Source organism: Jaculus jaculus, chromosome 10 (assembly GCF_020740685.1).
Source record: "Jaculus jaculus isolate mJacJac1 chromosome 10, mJacJac1.mat.Y.cur, whole genome shotgun sequence".
Taxonomy (NCBI): domain Eukaryota; kingdom Metazoa; phylum Chordata; class Mammalia; order Rodentia; family Dipodidae; genus Jaculus; species Jaculus jaculus.
This window is the reverse complement of record NC_059111.1, coordinates 89,189,553-89,206,086: the sequence shown is the minus strand read 5'-3', so window position 1 is coordinate 89,206,086 and position 16,534 is coordinate 89,189,553. Positions and strand designations below refer to the sequence as shown.

Genomic DNA, 16,534 nt, shown 5'->3' with positions numbered 1-16,534 from the left:
AGACTCGGCATGTCAGGCCCTCTTGCCACTGCAAATGAACTCCAGATTCATGTGCCACTTTGTGCTTCTGGCTTTATGTGGGTATTGGGGAATCAAACCCAGGGCTTCAGGTTTTGCATGCAAGCTCCTTTAACTGCTGGGCCATCTCTCCAGCCCTTATTTATTTATTTTTATGAGTACGTGTATATGCATGTTTTTGTGTGTGTATGTGTAGAGGGCAGAGGATATACTTGGGTGTCTCATCCTTAGGAATGTTGTCTAACTCCTTTGAGACAGGGTTACTCATTGGCCTAGAGCTCACCAATAAGCTAGACTGGCTTGCCAGTGAGACCCTATTAACCACTATACCAGGCATTTAAAAAGTATTTATTTATTATTTGAGAGAGACATACAGAGAGAAAGATAGAGAGCGAATGGGCACATCAGGGACTCTAGCCGCTACAAACAAACTCCAGATACATACGCCAACTTGTGCATCTCGCTTACGTGGGTCTTTTGGCTTTGCAGGCAAGTGCCGTGTAACTGTTAAGCCATTTATGCAGAGGCCATACCAGGCATTTTTAATGGGGTACTAAAGGCAGAACTCAGGTTCTCATGTTTGCAATCTAAGCACTTTTATTTTTTTAAACTGATCTCTTTCCTTAGCCCCTGCAGCTCTATTTTTTAAAAATTTATTTTTTATCAACAACTTCCATGATTGTAAGCAATATCCCATGTAATGCCTCCCTCCCCCCACTTTTACCTTTTAAACTCCGCTTTCCATCATATCCCCTCCCCGTCTCAATCAGTCTCTCTTTTATTTTGATGTCATGATCTTTTACCTCCTATTATGATGGTCTTGTGTAGGTAGTGTCAGGCACTGTGAGATCATGGATATCCAGGCCATTTTGGGTCTGGAGGAGCATGTTATAAGGAGTCCTACCCTTCCTTTGGTTCTTACATTCTTTTTTGGTGGTGTTGGTGGGGGGGTTCAAGGTAGGGTCTCTCTCTGGCCCAGGCTGACCTAGAATTCACTATGTAGTCTCAGGGTAGCCTTGAGCTCACAGCAATCCTCCTACCTCTGCCTCCCATGTGCTGGGATTAAAGGTGTGCACCACCACGCCCAGCTTGGTTCTTACATTCTTTATGCCCCTGTTCCAGAGTGGACCCTGAGCCTTAGAAGGTGTGATATTGCAGTGCTGCAGCTCTATTTTTATAGGTGAAAAATTGAGGCTTAAAATGTCATGTGATTGCTCGCTTCGGCAGCATGTATACTAAAATTGGAACGATATGGAGGAGATTAACATGGCCCCTGTGCAAGGATGATACACAAATTCATGAAGCATTCCATAGTTAAAAAAAAAATCGGCTGGGCGTGGTAGTGCACACCTTTAATGCCAGCACTCGGGAGGCAGAGGTAGGAGGATGGCCGTGAATTTGAGGCCACCCTGAGACTACATAGTGAATTCCAGGTCAGCCTGAGCTAGAGTGAGATCCTACCTTGAAAAACAAAAACAAAACAAAACCAAAAGCCATGTGATTTCTCTAGTTGGATGAATAGCTTTCTGCTTCAGATCTACCTCCAGAGCCCGTGATCTTACTCCTCCTACCTACCTGTCATTTTGCCTCCGTGAGCCTTCCTTTCTCTATGCTGGGCCTTGTAGAACAGTACAGTGAGGGATTTCTTTTTCTGTCTGTGTGGTTATGGGATAGGAATCATGGTTTTCTTTGGAGAATTACAAGCCTGCCTAAAGGCTGTCTCATACTGTTAATCTTTTCCTCCTAGTTTGAGCTCCTGAAGCATCAGAAACTGAAGAACCAGAATATCTTTGTCTCCCAGACCAGGCTTTGCCTGCACAACCTCCCCAAGGCTGTGGATGACAAACAGCTCAGGCAGCTGCTGCTAAATGCCACTAGGGGGGAGAAGGGCGTGCACATCAAGGAGGTAAGAACAGCCCTGCCATTCACAGCCTGCATTCTCGTCCTGCTCAAACTGAACACTCATTTCTGGCTGTGGGGCTAGCATGCCAGCACGTTTTCTTTTGGACACATTGCCAGCATGCAAAGCTGAGTTCGATAATTTTCTTGTCTTTGTTTTTTTTCTGAGAACTATATCTGACCAAATTACAGAAAAATATGAGGAAGTCTCATCATGAATTCATTTAGAAAGCATTTGTTAAACGCCTGCTGTAGGCTGAGCATTAAACTAGGTGTTCCAGTAGAGAAACAACTTGTGTGCTTTGCTCTCTGGAAGAACGTTTGCTGTCAGTTAGGTTCTTACCTGATAGTGAGAGATCCCAGAGTCCCGTGGTGAGCACAGTGGGCCGCGCATGTCTTCAGGGATTAGCATACACTGGGTTCACCTGAAACCTGGTTTAACCCTGTCTCTTTGAAGCACTGATTGTTACTCTGGTATGCAGTTGTTTGCTGGTTGTTTCTCCTGAAGAACTGAGCTCTTTGAGGCCAAATGTTATCTCATTTCCCCAGTACTTGGTACATATTTAACAGTCCTTTATACTTAAAAATTTCATTGCCAATATTTTGGCTCTGCTTTGCTTTTGTTCATTATCATAAACTATTTTCCTAATCCCCAAAAGCCTCTTCAAAATGTTGACATTGGTATTGAGGAAATGACATGAGAGAATGTAAACAAATCAACAGATATCTGACAGCATTCTTAGCAAACCGCTTAGTATTACTAGCATGGTAATTTCTCATATCCATATACTTAGTGTCTGCCCATTTAAAACCCTATTGTGGCTTAATGCACATGTTAATATATGCATTGTAAACTAGGCGTGGTGATGCATGCCTTTAATCCCAGCACTAGGGAGGCAGAGATAGGAGGATCACTGAGTTTGAGGCCACCCTAAGACTACATAGTGAATTCAGATCCGCCTGAACTAGAGTAAAACCCTACTTTGAAAAAGTAACTTATATATATATGCATTGTATTAGTATTTCTCTTAATTCTTTCATTTGTGTTTCAGTAAGATAGCAAGCATCTTAAGAATAGGAGTTCACACTTTCCTTAATTCCCTAACAGTGGACAGAGTAGAATGTAGCACCCAAATGTTCCCCATACTTAGAGTTCTCCACTACATAAGAGCAACTTTGAGAAGTAGTAGCATGTAAATGGTGAAGTCCCTCAAATTATTCTACTATGCCAGAGCTTCACCATATCCAACTTAAGGATTTAGAGGAAAGGAAATGTGCCATGCTAAGAGCTGAAATTTCTTGCTTTATTTCTGAGGCTATACCAGTGGAGGGTAGAAGGTCCTTCCAGTATCTGAAATGCCTTTCCATCTAAAGCCATCCCTTCTCCACTGATTTCCTTCCTAGGGGCTTTCTTGAGTGATGAGATCTATGGACAGTTTTTCATTCTCAGCAATAACTTGCTGTATATTTTAGAGTCTCAGCTGTATGTATTACGAACAGTTGACTATATAATTTTCCTCAGAAAATTTATTGTATTTATGTACTTATTTGTAGGTCTGTGTTGATAGGTGTAAAATGCTTAGAAAGGAATTATCAACTTAATGTATTTTATGCTATCAGTGGGTGTACTCTAACAAGGTGGACACTCACAAGTATCATTCCAGTAGTTTTTTCCTGTGATCATGTTACAAGTGAAGATTCTGTTTGCATAAGCTTCTTAAATCTGTTAATGACTTTTTTTTTTTTTTTAATCAGGCAAGGCTTCTCATTTGGTAATTACCGCTTCTTTTTCTTGTTCTACTCATAGTGTAGAGTGATGCGAGACCTTAAAGCAGTTCATGGAAAAACAAAGGGTCTGTCCCTGGGGTACGCTTTTGCAGAGTTCCAGGCACACGAGCATGCCCTGAGAGCGCTTCGCCACATTAACAACAACCCAGAGATCTTCGGGCCTCAGAAGGTGAATTTCAGTCCTAGGGAGACTTGCTGTCTGAGAGCCCCTTGCTGAACTACCCAGTGTCCCCTGACATTTGAAATGGTGGGAAAGATTAGCAAGTGAACTGGGTAGAGGCAGAGGGAAATGATCTGTGTCTAGGGGAGAAGATGATTATAGGATCTCCAATTGTGTACACTGTCTGCAGAACCAGCCTTTAATAAAGTTGAGTAAGTGAGAAGCCACCTCAAAATTTGCAAAAAGAAGAGGGGGTGACTGAGGATAGCTTGATTTAGCATTCACAGATTATGAATGACATTCCCTCCCTCCAACACAGAGACCCATAGTGGAGTTTTCTCTGGAAGATCGAAGGAAACTTCAAGCAAAGGAACTGAGGATCCAGCGCAGCCTGGTACTGAACTTAAATGTTTGCTTGGTGACTTGTTTTGAATATTTTATTTACTTATTTGCAAGGAGAGAGACAGATGAGGGCAAGGAATGGGCATGCCAGGGCCTCCTGCCAGTGCAAACGAACTCCAAATGCATGTGCTACTTTGTGTATCTGGCTTTCAGTGGGTGTTAGGGAATCAAACCTATGCCATCAGGCTTTGCAAACAAGTGTCTTTAACAAGCACTCTTACCCATTAAGCCATCTCCCTGGCCCCATGGTTTTGCTATTTATTTAGGTGTGTGTGAGACGGCTGCATGCGTGTTACAGTGCACACATGCAAGTCAAAACACACCCTTCCGTTGTTGTTCCTTTACCTTGTTTGAGGCAGGGCTCACTGCTCTGTTCATCAGGCTAGCTGGCCTGATGCTTCTAGCACATTCTCCTGTCTCTGCTCCCATCTAGCTATAGACATGCTAGGATTACAGATGCCCGATACAGTGTGCAGCTCTATTATGGCTTCTTGGGATTCAAACTCAGATACATGCACTTTATTGCAAGCATTACCATTTCCCCAGCCCTGTCCTGCCTGCATGCTTTGGATTTCATAACTCTCCAGCTCTCAATTTTATATCAATTTATAACTTGTATATGTAGTGAGCATTCATGGTTTCTGTGGTATACCAAAAGCATGGCCTATAACAGATGAACAATTTCAGCAGTTAAAACAGTGACCCTGGTTGGAGAAAGAACAAGAAAGCAATGCTATCCCTTGATTTAACTAGTTCTGTAATTTAGTGTTTTTTTTTCTCACTAGTTCTGTAATTTAGTTTTTTCATTAGAAAATTCTTAGCCTTTATTACTTCAAATATGTTTCTTTTGCTGGTATCCCCTTTTCATGTGTTAAGCCTCCCCCCACCCATCTTTTGAGACAGGGTCTCATGCAACCCAGGCTGACTTCAGATTCCTGACCCATTCCTACCTGCAGAGTGTGTGTGGGAATTGTTGGGGTTCTTTTAAAATTGTCCCTCTTTACTGGCTTTGGAGTCTTTAGTTCCTTCTCTCCCCCTATTTTTGTTGTGGGAAGGGAGCTAGTATTTTGTATTCCCCATCTGTTATCACAGCAGTACTTGTGAACTGCCTGTCTTCACTTTTCGGTGGTGTCTATGTGGAGGAAGAATTCCCTGTCTCTCACCAACCTTACAAAAAGCTCCTCTGCTGAGTATTTCCAGCAAGTAAACTCATTCAGACACCAGGTGGCAATTTTTTTTTTTTTTCCAGCAAAAATTGAAATCAAAACCTGCAGCCAGTGAGCCCCAAAAGAAGCAAAAAGAACTTGGAAAAGACAAACAACAAAAAGAAGCTCAAAACCACACACAGGATCAAAGCAAGGTTTCCCAAGAGCAAAAATGGAAGGTGGGCTCCACCTCATGGACGGGGTTCCAGACCAAGGCCGAAGTGGAGCAGGTGGAACTGCCGGATGGGAAGAAGAGAAGAAAGGTTCTGGCGCTCCCTTCACACCGAGGTCCCAAAATTCGGTGAGATGCAGGGCAGCCACCTAGAACGGGGTCGAGTCTGAGTGCTTTTGATCTCAAACTCTTTTTCTTGTGACATTTGTTAGGATTAAAGAGATGCTTATGCTCTGCTGGCCTCAAGTTTGTCCATAGCAGCAGAGATGTTAACCCTGTACTGAATGGCAGAAGGCTCCTCGGAGGAACCTTTAAGTGCAGACTTTCACACTGTTTTCTAGTTTCTCCTTGTCCAGATGGCCAGGTGTATGTGATGAACTTCACCTATAATTTCTTTTTGGTGCAACATATTTGTATAAAACATTTGTATAAAAATAGATCTTTAAAAAATGCTTCTTAAGTAAATGAAAGTTTCTGTGATTTTCATGAAGTCTTGAGGAAAAAAAAGCAAATGAGGTGCTCATTTTGGCAGCACATATTCTAAAAATAGCAAATGAGTGCACAAATGTTGAGACTTAGGATAGGCTGTTTTGGGAGCCATTTTAGAGTGAGTTCTTCCAGCTTAGAAAGAGCTATCTAGGAAAGAAATTGATCTCATAAACTGAGAGAAGCCAGGGCTGCCAACTGGAGGAAGGACTCAGGTGACATTTACTTGGCTGTCTTCTTTCAGGTTGCGAGACAAAGGCAAAGGGAAGTCCCTTCCTCCCAAGAATAAGAAGCCAAAGCCCCAGATAAGCCAGTGGAGACAGGAGACACAGCAGTTGTCAGCTAAGCAGGTGAGCTCCGTGGGGCACATGGCTTGGCAGGATGAGGCTCTGATGGGTGGGCGGTGCTGTTGTGTTGTGGTCAAGGAGCTTTAGCTCTTGTTTTGCTTTGTTTTTTTAATATTTTATTTATTTATTCATTTATTCATTTATTTATTTATTTATTTATTTAAGAGTGAGAAAAAGGGAGGATTAGAGAGAAGGTATGCCAGCACTTCAGACACATGTGCCACCTTGTGCTTACATGGGTCCTAGGAAATTGAACCTGGGTTCTTAGGCTCCGCAGGTGAGCGGATTAACCACTAACCCATATTTCCAGTCCCCTAGTTGTTCTTAGTAGAAAATAATGGACTGTGGGCCCCAGCGCGCTTGGAATAAAATCCTCTTGCAGTTTGCATCAAAAAAAAAAAAGAAAGAAAATAATGGTCCTGTGTCTTTGAATATTGGAGGTCAAGTTTTTATCTCCCTTCCCTAGTTCATTTTCTTCTAAAAAAAATTTTTTTTTACATTTTTATTTTTATTTAATTATTTGACAGAGAAAGAGGGAGAGAGAGAGAATGGGTGCACCAGGGCTTCCAGCCACTGCAAATGAACTCCAGATGCGTGCACCACCTTGTACATCTGGCTAACGTGGGTCCTGGGGAACTGAACCTGGTCTTTTGGCTTTGCAGGCAAATGCTTTTACTGCTAAGCCACCCCTTCAGCCCTCTGGTTCATTTTTTTTTTTTTTAAGAGTAAAAGAATTATTAATTTACTGACATCCCACTCAAGAAATCTTCTGGGAAATTTCTGACTATACCGTAATATGTAGATATATCTGAAATTCCATAAATGGAATTCTTGGTGAGGGCAGGACCAAACAAAGATGTGCAAACTCTGGGCTGTACTGAGGTTAAAGTTAGCACTTAGAAGTTAGAGTGAAGAGTCCTCTGAAACACCAAGACATATTGTTAGGCCCCAATCCTTGGCACTCTTTGTATAATTTCTCATCATTGGATTTTATTTTGAGACTTTTCTCTATGAGGAGCTTTAAAATTCCACCTCTTCCCAGAGAACATAATCTCTATACCTACTTACTTTTCTTTCTTAGGTGGCCTGAGAGTAAGGTAATAATTAATGTTTGAAATTATCTTAGTTGGGTGTTATATTCCTGGCTTTTGGGAGGTAGAGGCAGGAGGATCAGGAATTCAGGAGCATCCTCAGCTACATGAGAACCTGTCTAAAAAGAAAGAAGGCTGGAGGGAGGGCTTAGCGGTTAAGGTGTTTGCCTGTAAAGCCAAAGAACCCAGGTTCAATCCCCCAGGACCCACATTAGCCAGATGCACAAAGGGGGTGCATGTATCTGGAGTTCGTTTGTAGTGGTTGGAGGACCTGGCATGCCCATTCTCTCTCCCTCTCATTTTCTCTCTCCCTCTTTCTGTCAAATAAATAATAAAAAGAGAGAGAGAGAGAGAGAGAAAGGGCAGGAGAGGAGAAAGAAATGAGAGCGAGCGAGAGAGAGAGAATGAGAATTGAAATTAAGAAATAAATTGATTATCTTCTGTCTCCTTCCTTTTATAGGCATCTAAGAAAAAAGTTAAAGGAAACAAAGCAGAAATCCACTTCAACCAGCTAGTTGAACAGTATAAACAGAAATTGTTGGGACCTTCAAAAGGCACACCTCTCATCAAGAGGAGCAAGTGGTTTGATAGTTGACGCTGCACATAGAGTAGGTTAAAAGCAGGAATGCACTTCCAGGCAAACCTTCTAATCCTGCTCCTGCCTCCATGTCTTTTACTGAGAGAAAGAAAATCCCAGAGGGTGCCCCCTTTGTTGGGGGTTCCTTGGGCTATGTATACCTGAACTTTGGTCTGTTCTCCAGTATGTGGTTGGTTAGCCGCAAAGAAATGTCAGGAACACATGATCTTTTTTGTATATTATTTACATTATTGTATAAAGTTACATGTTTTTATTATATTTCTCAAATGGAAACAATTATAAAAAAAATCCTGGATTGCCCAATTTTTAAGTCATATTTTGTTAAGCATCCTCTTCATGTGGTATTGTGATTTTTTTTGAATTGATAGACTGTCTCGTTTCTAATATATGTAAACCTTGTTTATGTGCTTTTTAAAAATGAATGCTTGACATTTCTAGCTAATTCAGTTACATAGTCCTGCAGTTGACTAAGATCGAGAAAATGTTTATTAATCTAGTCTCTGTAGGTGGGAATCCCTTGACCTGAAAACAACTGAGGGCAGTGGGTCTGGCACTGAGCCACATCTGGTAAGTGTCTGCGACATAAAGAGCAATGGCTGACAAGAAAGTGGTTTGTAGTGACACTAGCCTAGCCAGTGGTGACCTGCAATTATTCCGTAGAGTGTCTCCTCCTGGGGACTCAGAGCTTGTGGAAGAAGCCATAACTACGAGGCCCAAGTGCTAAGACCCTGTCTTGTGGGTGTCAGCTTAGTCATTCATGGAATAAGGAGTATAACTGGACGTCCCTCTGATTATTCCCAACCCTAAGCCCTTTTCTAAATTCCTTCTTATCCATAGCCATATTTATAGTCTATCTTTCCTAAAGAAAAGCCAGAAGAGGAGGTGGGTATTAAAAGAGTCAGGATCCAGAAGGATCCCGATGGCCTGAAGAATAGGCTATTTGGGAAGATGTGAATCACCAGGGACAAATGTAAATCTCTGCCTGCCAGCTGCTGTGCAGGCTTTAGTCCCTGGGTTTGCTCCTCGGCATGCTGCCACACTTGGCTATTAAGATTCCATCTTTAAAAAAGAAGCCAGGTGTGGTGGCATGTGATTTTAATCCTAGCAGTCGGGAGGAAGCGATAGGAGGATCACCACCAGTTCAAGGCCACCCTGAGACTACACAGTGAATTCCAGGTCAGCCTGGGCTAGAACGAGACCCTAAAAAAAAAGAAGAAGGAAGGGAGAAAGGAGAAAAAAAACCTAGCTGCATATCTTCTAGAAGCAGATATGGTGAGGCAAGCACAAGGTTGCACATGCCCCCTAGGTGGCACAAGTGTCTGGACTTCGATTGCAGTGGCTGAGGCCCTGTTGCACTGGTTCTCTTTCTCTAAAATTAAAAAAAAATACATGGATAGCATGAATGTGGTGGCATATATCTTTAAGCCCAGCACTTGGGAGCCAGAGGTAGGAGGATCGCCATGCCTTTGGGGCTATCCTGAGACTACAGAGTGAATTCCACATTAGCAAGACCCTACCTCAGTGATTCAGCTAGGTTAGTTAGCCTGCCAGCCAGCTCTAGGGATCCTCCTGTCTCCACCTCCCCATCGCTGGGATTATAGGCTCATGCTGATACACTGAGCACCCAGCTGTGAAGTGGGTGCTGGAGATCAGCCTCAAGTTCCCCTGCTTGTGGGGCAAGTACCTTACTAAGCTAGCTCTCCTAACTCTGCTGCTCCCTCTCTCTTTTTTGGTTTTTTGAGGTAGGGTCTCGCTCTAACCCAGGCTGATCTGGAATTCACTATGTAGTCTCAGGGTGACCAGTTTGCAGTGGCTGGTGTGCCCATTCTCTCTCTTTTTATCTGCCTGTCTCTCAAACAAATAAAACAGATTTTTTTTTAGGAGAGGAGATGGCTCACTACTTTTTTTTTAAAGTGTTTACCTAAGTCAGAGAATATATTTTTATTTAATCAAGACTTAGGAACACAATGTGCGAATTTCAGACATTGAGACATTTCTGCTGGTTGATGGAGAGGAATATTTTTAAGCAGAAGGATTTCTGGCCAGACCTCAAACTGCATAAATTTGCCTCTGGGAAAAAAATTTCACAGATGAAATCTACCCAAAACGTATGTGTATGAGCCGGCTAGGCCAGTGGCATCCTTTTAAACAAGGAGCTTCCTTTCAGACCTTTAACGCGACGTGGAGAAAATGACCACTTCGTGAAGACTCACGGGTTTTTGTCATTTTCCAGTCTGCTAAGAGTTCGTAGTTGGTACATAAATGTCTGGGCTTTGCTGTATGGGGCAAACAGTGGAAGCCTCCCCCCACCCCACACCACACTAGTGAATCCAGCGAGGTTGAGGTGAGCTCCATCATGGAGAACTGAGGATGGCTCGGTACTTAAAGGCACTTACAAAGCCTGTCAGCCCAGGTTCAATTCCCAGGTAAAGCTAAAGAGGCATTTGTTTGCAGCGGCAAGAGTCACAGGTAATAAAAGTTAAAAAAAATTAAAATCAGTTCTTCCCACTCCTACTTTCTCTCAAGTATGGTCCACCAGCAACTCTGAGATGTTGCTTAGTCGTAAGCTTTGTGTCTAGAGCCCATATGAAGGATTCCCCGCCTGATAGGGCTGAATAAAGGATTACGACCAGTCAAGTTCAGGGGCTGGAGAGATTGCTTAGTGGTTAAGGTGCTTGCCTGTGAAGCCTAAGGACCCATGTCTGACTCTCCAGATCCCACTTAAGCCAGATGCACAAAGGTGAGGCAAGTGCAAGGGTGTGCTGAGGCCCTGGCACACCAATTCACTAATTCTGTCTCTCTCTTTCTTAAACAAACAAAAAAGTCACGTTTTAACATGCCATCTTTGTGTACTGGTCTAAGTGGGGAAGACCCTATCACAGCCCTTGGCATCTCAGATGAAGTAGGAGGCCCAGAACAGTGTTCCTACGTGTTTCTCATGAGGATGGGGTTAAGGTGTGCCTTTCTGATAAGAGCTGCTAGCACCTTCCAGCAGCACCACGGCCAGCACGGGGGAGGTTGTGCAGGCCTCAGAACACGAAGCTCCGCATCTGAGTTCTTGGGTGCAACACAGGCTTGGGTTACTATGGAAGTGGACAAATGACACACACACACACACACACAACATGAGCTCTTGGAGACATCCTAAGCCGTGTCCACTTGAGGTGTGAAGGCAGCCTCCCTCACTAAATCTGCAAGAGCAGAACCTCTGCTGGCAGTGCCCCGCAGGCACGTGCCCCACCTCTCAGAATAGCCCGTGAGAGGCGCGCTGCCCCTAGCGCCACCGCCCTCACCTGAAGGCTACTCATTCTGAGCTTGTCCGTGGTGTTTTCTGCTGAATCATTGCACGCGTCCTCCCCTGACCAACAGCCCATATCCATTCAATGACTTGAATGACTGCCGAATTCTGTAGTAATCAAACATTGATTTGTAGCCTGTGTTAGGTCATGGTTGAGTTGCATCAACAGGTTCCTTGCAGATACAAGAGTTGGCAAATAATCAGCAAGAACATGCTGAGAAAATTGATTATGCTGAGTTTCAGTGAATAACTGTGTGTGTGTGTGTGTGTGTGTGTGTGTGTGTGTGTATCTATATATAATTTTTTTTTTTTTTTTGAGAGGGTTTTGCTCTAGCCCAGGCTGACCTGGAATTAGTCTCAGACTGGCCTTAAACTCACACTGATCCTCCTACCTCATCCTGCCAAGTGCTGAGATTAAAGGCATGTGCCACCACGCCTGGTGAACATTGTATATTTTATTATTTATAAACTATGTTGCATATCCTTTTAAAGCTTACGAAAAAATACTAAACATTATAATAAATTATATATATATATATATATATATATCTCAGAGGGCCCTTTTTAAAATATTTACCAAAACACCACTGTTGTTACTCTGCCTCCCTCCCTGCCCCAACCTTTCTTTAGGGTTTGACTGTAGCCCAGGTTGAACACATGGTCTTCTTGCATCAAGCTCCAGAGGGCTAGGATTGAAGGTGTACCATGTCTGGCCTGTAAACCCTTTTGTCTTTTCATACTGGATTTGGGCTTAGCCAGACCATTGTTTTGGGGTGTTCTCACTTTTTGAATTACCCAAATAATGTTCTGCCCAACCTTCCTGATTCTTGAGCCCCTCAACCCATCCCTCAAACTTGTGTTGGATTGGAAGCGTGGCTCTGTGGGAGAGGGCGGGCCTGGCTTAGTGAAGTCCTGGAGGAAGCATTCTGTTGCTTTTGTGTAAATGTTTGCTGGTCCTGTGATTTTAGCATTAGGCCTCAGCTTTCTGAAATTTAGCTCCTAATGTATACATCTGTATTCAGAGGAGGGAGATCTGTGGAGGGTTCTTTTTTTGTTTTATTTTTTGTTTTTTTCAAGCTAAGGTCTCGCTCTAGCCCAGGCTGACCTGGAATTCACTATGTGGTCTCAGGGTGGCCTCGAACTCTGGTGATCCTTCTACCTCTGCCTCCCAAGTGCTGGAATTAAAGGCATGTGCCACCACGCCCAACGGTTATTTTTATTCCAGGTTCCTCTTGAGTGTTACTGAGTTCAAGTGAGAGTATGCCAAGAGGGCTTTTGGATCACCTTGCTGCAGCCTAACCTTGGCACAGAAGTCGTCCCAGGGCCCCTTGTGCTATGTGCTGATTCAAGCATTGCTCCTGTCACATGAACACTGGTTCAGTAGGACTGCCAGGCTTAAAGCCTTTCATTTCTCCAATTTCACATCTCAAGTGCACATCACATCAAGCCTGGCAAAGGTCACTGAGGGGTGAGCCTGTCCTCCCAGTGCTAGGAGGAGAGCAAGGAGAGGAGAGGCTGGAATCCACATGGTCTCCCCAGCTCTCTTTGCCACCTGGGATAGAACCAGAGAGTGCCATGTCCAGGGGCTGTTTAGGGAATCATCTTGTATTTGAAAACACTTTTCACTAGGTATTATTTTCTTTTTCTTTTGATTTTTCAAGATAGGGTCTCACTCTAGCTCAGGCTGACCTGGAATTCACTCTGTAGTCTCAGGGTGGCCTTGAACTCACAGCGATCCTCTTACCTCTGCCTCCCGAGTGCTGGGATTAAAGGCATGCGCCACCATGCCCAGCTAATTTCTTTCAGTTAATTTATTTGTGTTGTGTGTGTGTGTGTGTGTATGTATGGGCGTGCATATGCCATGGGTTGTTTCTGGAGGTCAGGGAACAACCACAAGGTGTCTGTGCTTCACTTCCCATGAGACAGGGCCTCTTGCCATTACAAACCAGCTTTACATGGATGCTGGGGAATTGAACTTAGGACAGCAGGCTTTGCTAGCAAAGGCTTTTAGCTGCTGAGCCATCACTCCAGCCCCTACATGTTTCTCATTTGGTTTTGTCTTATTTTCTTTTGTGGTTATTGGGGAGTTGAATCTGGGCCATTGGGTTTCAGTCTAGCTCAGGCTGACCTGAAACTCACTCTAGTTCCAGGCTGCCCTTGAACTCACAGTGATCCTCCTACCTCGGCCTCTCAAATACTGAGATTAAAGGTGTGTACCATCATGCCTGGCTTTGTTTTGTTGATTTTTTGAGGCGGGGTCTCATTCTAGCCCAGGCTGACCTGGAACTTACTTTGTAGCCCAGGCTGGCCTTGAACTCATGGATGATCCTCCTACCTTAGCCTCTCCAGTGCTGGAATTAAAGGTGTGACATGACACCTGGCTAAATGTTTTGAGAGGAAAAGAAGAAAAAGGTTTCTCTTTTTCAAATTAGGTAGTGAAAAAGGAGAACATTGCCATTTTCACATTTTAGAGAGAGAGAGAGAGAATGGATGTGTCAGTGCCTCCAGCCTTTCCAAACGAATTCCAGATACATGTGTCACCTTGTGCCTCTGGCTTTACATTGGGTACTGGGGAATCAAACCTGCATCCTCAGGCTTTGCAGGCAAGCTCCTTAACCATTAAGCCATCTCTCATCACGCTAGCCCAGTTTTTATTCTAAATTATTAACTTAAGAAAATGAAAACCTTTGGGCTGGGGGAAATGGCACTTGATTGCAAAGTCTGCTGGCTGGGATTCAGTTCCCCAGTATAGCCAGAGGCACAAAGTGACACATGGATCTGGAATTCATTTGCAATGTCAAGAGGCCCCAATGTTCCCTTTCCCTGTCTTCCCTCTGTTTGCTTACAAATAAAAATATTATTAAAAAATTAAGTCCTTTTCTTAGCCAGCTCCTTTCCCCTTCCCTAGGGTAAAAGAAACCTGTTACAAATATGAGTTTTCCCCTTCTGTGATTCCATAATTCATTAGAGAGAGAGAGAGGAATATATGAGCTCTGAATATACTTATTTTGTGACTTTTTTTTTTTTTTGCTTGGCTTTGCTAATACTGGGCAGAGGCAGATTGGCTGTACTCGCTTTTATAACCGCCTTTCCCAGAACCCAGAATCTGCAGACATCTCCATTCCCCTGGAGGTCAGATGATGACTCTTTTCCAGCCTCATGAAAATCTCTGGGGAGAGGCATGGCAATTTGACAAGCGCTATTAAAGGGACATTAGGATGGAAGCAGCTGCCCAGGGAATCACATACCTTTGAACTGGTCTGCAGATCTGCAAGAATTCTGCCAGCGCCGATTAGTTGGAACCCAGCCCTCAGCCCTGAGGCCAGCCTAGCGTGGGGTGCTGCTGGTCCCCAGCCACTGGAGCGAGTCCCAAGAAAGGGGACAGGTTCTTGGAAGAGCTGTTTGCTCTGCTGTCTTACACTTCACAAGAGAATCAGGCACTGCAAATAATAGATAGACAGTTGGCCAGGCGTGGTGGCACATACCTTTAATCCCAGCACTCAGGGGGCAGAGGTAGGAGGGCTGATGTGAGCATGAAACCAGCCTGAGACTACATAGTGAATTCCAGGTCAGGCTGGGCTAGAGCGAGGCTCTATCTACCTCAGGAAAAAAAAAAAAAAAAAGTAACAGTTAACAAGTACCCTGCTTATTCTGTGTCATGTGTGGGGATTATCTCATTGAATAAAGAATTTATTCCACATATTGGAACACATATCCAGGGACTCCAGCTAACTGAGCCTTATCTTTCAGTACTTGTTCTTTCTGCCAGAGGTCTTCTCTGTCCACAACAAGCACTTAAAATCAATACAAGAAGCTCTGTGGGCATAGTGGAGTACACCTTTAATCCCAGCACTTGGGAGGCAGAGGCAGGAGGATTACTGTGAGTATGAGGCCAGCCTGGGACTACAGAGTGAGGTCAGTCTAGGCTAGAGCAAGACCCTGCCTCGGAAAAAAAAAAAAAAAAAAGGCAGGGCTGGAGAGATGGCTTAGTGGTTAAGTGCTTGCCTGTGAAGCCTAAGGACCCCAGTTCAAGGCTCGATTCCCTAGGAACCATGTTAGCCAGATGCACAAGGGGGCACATGCATCTGGAGTTCATTTGCAGTGGCTGGAGGCCCTGGCGCACCCATTTTCTCTCTCTTTCTCCCCCCCCTTTCTCTCTCTGTCTGTTGTACTCAAATAAATAAAAACAAACAAGGAAGAAACAAAACCACCATCAAAAAATCAATGCAATTCTCTTTCTCTTTCTAAAATAAAAATGAAGATAGAAGAAGGTGCTGGAGAGATTGTTTAGTGGTTAAGACACTTGCCTGCGAAGCCTAAGGACCCATGTTCAACTCTCCAGATCCCACAAAGCCAGATTCACAAAGGTGAGGCAAGTGCAAGGTCACACATGCCCACTAGGTAGCGAAAGCTTCTGGAGTTCGATTTTAGTGGCTGAGGCTCTGACAGGCCAATTCTCTCTCTATCTCTCTAAAATAAAATAAAACAAATCAATGTAAGTGATATCGTTTTTCAAGGGGAAACCCAACGGTGTGTGTGGGGGGAGCTAGGCACCCAGGCATTTTTAGGGGCATAAACATGTTGGAATGCTATATCCTGGGCTAAGGCAGGGGTCATGTGGGTTCCAGGGATCTGCCACAGAGCTTCTTGGATATTGAGCCCCTTGATGACTCTGAGTCTTAACTGGGATTCACGTGCTTTCCTAGGGGAATCTTGAGCAGGTTAAGCTGCTCCAGCAAGGTGAGTGATGAGAAGGCAGGAGCCTAAAGTCCAAGGCAGAGCTGTTAGTAAGTACGAAATGAAGTGGCCCATGGAAAAGAGTCTGGAAATAGTGGGATTAAGAGTATGTAGGGATCATGAGAAGAAGGGGTTCTGATGTTCTTTGTCCCCGATGCCCTGATTGGATTCACAATTCCCCAGGTAAGGGAAAGTGACATCCAAGGAGACAGCCCACCTCCAGGGACTGATGTCCATCCTCTTCTGCTCCTGTCTGGGGGCACCCGCCCCCAGGAAGGAGCAGGCAGAGTTCTAGAAAGGCTGCCTGTCCTGGGGTAGAGCTGGTTCCATCTC

The 16,534-nt window shown here is 44.1% G+C and overlaps 1 protein-coding gene and 1 non-coding gene across 2 annotated transcripts in view; both read left to right on the top strand.

The window, feature by feature from the left end:
• Rbm28 (RNA binding motif protein 28) overlaps nucleotides 1–8,499 on the top strand; it is a 39,961-nt gene extending 31,462 nt beyond the window's left edge. The window contains exons 14-19 of the mRNA XM_045160891.1: nucleotides 1,766–1,924; nucleotides 3,725–3,874; nucleotides 4,185–4,259; nucleotides 5,517–5,773; nucleotides 6,375–6,480; nucleotides 8,029–8,499. Of these exons, the coding sequence (XP_045016826.1) occupies nucleotides 1,766–1,924; nucleotides 3,725–3,874; nucleotides 4,185–4,259; nucleotides 5,517–5,773; nucleotides 6,375–6,480; nucleotides 8,029–8,163 (882 nt within the window). The 3' untranslated portion in view covers nucleotides 8,164–8,499. The remainder of the gene's footprint in view (nucleotides 1–1,765; nucleotides 1,925–3,724; nucleotides 3,875–4,184; nucleotides 4,260–5,516; nucleotides 5,774–6,374; nucleotides 6,481–8,028) is intronic.
• Nucleotides 1,230–1,336, top strand: LOC123464203. Its single transcript, XR_006639442.1, has one exon. It is a non-coding gene; the product is annotated as a U6 spliceosomal RNA (small nuclear RNA).
• Nucleotides 8,500–16,534: the final 8,035 nt, after the last annotated feature.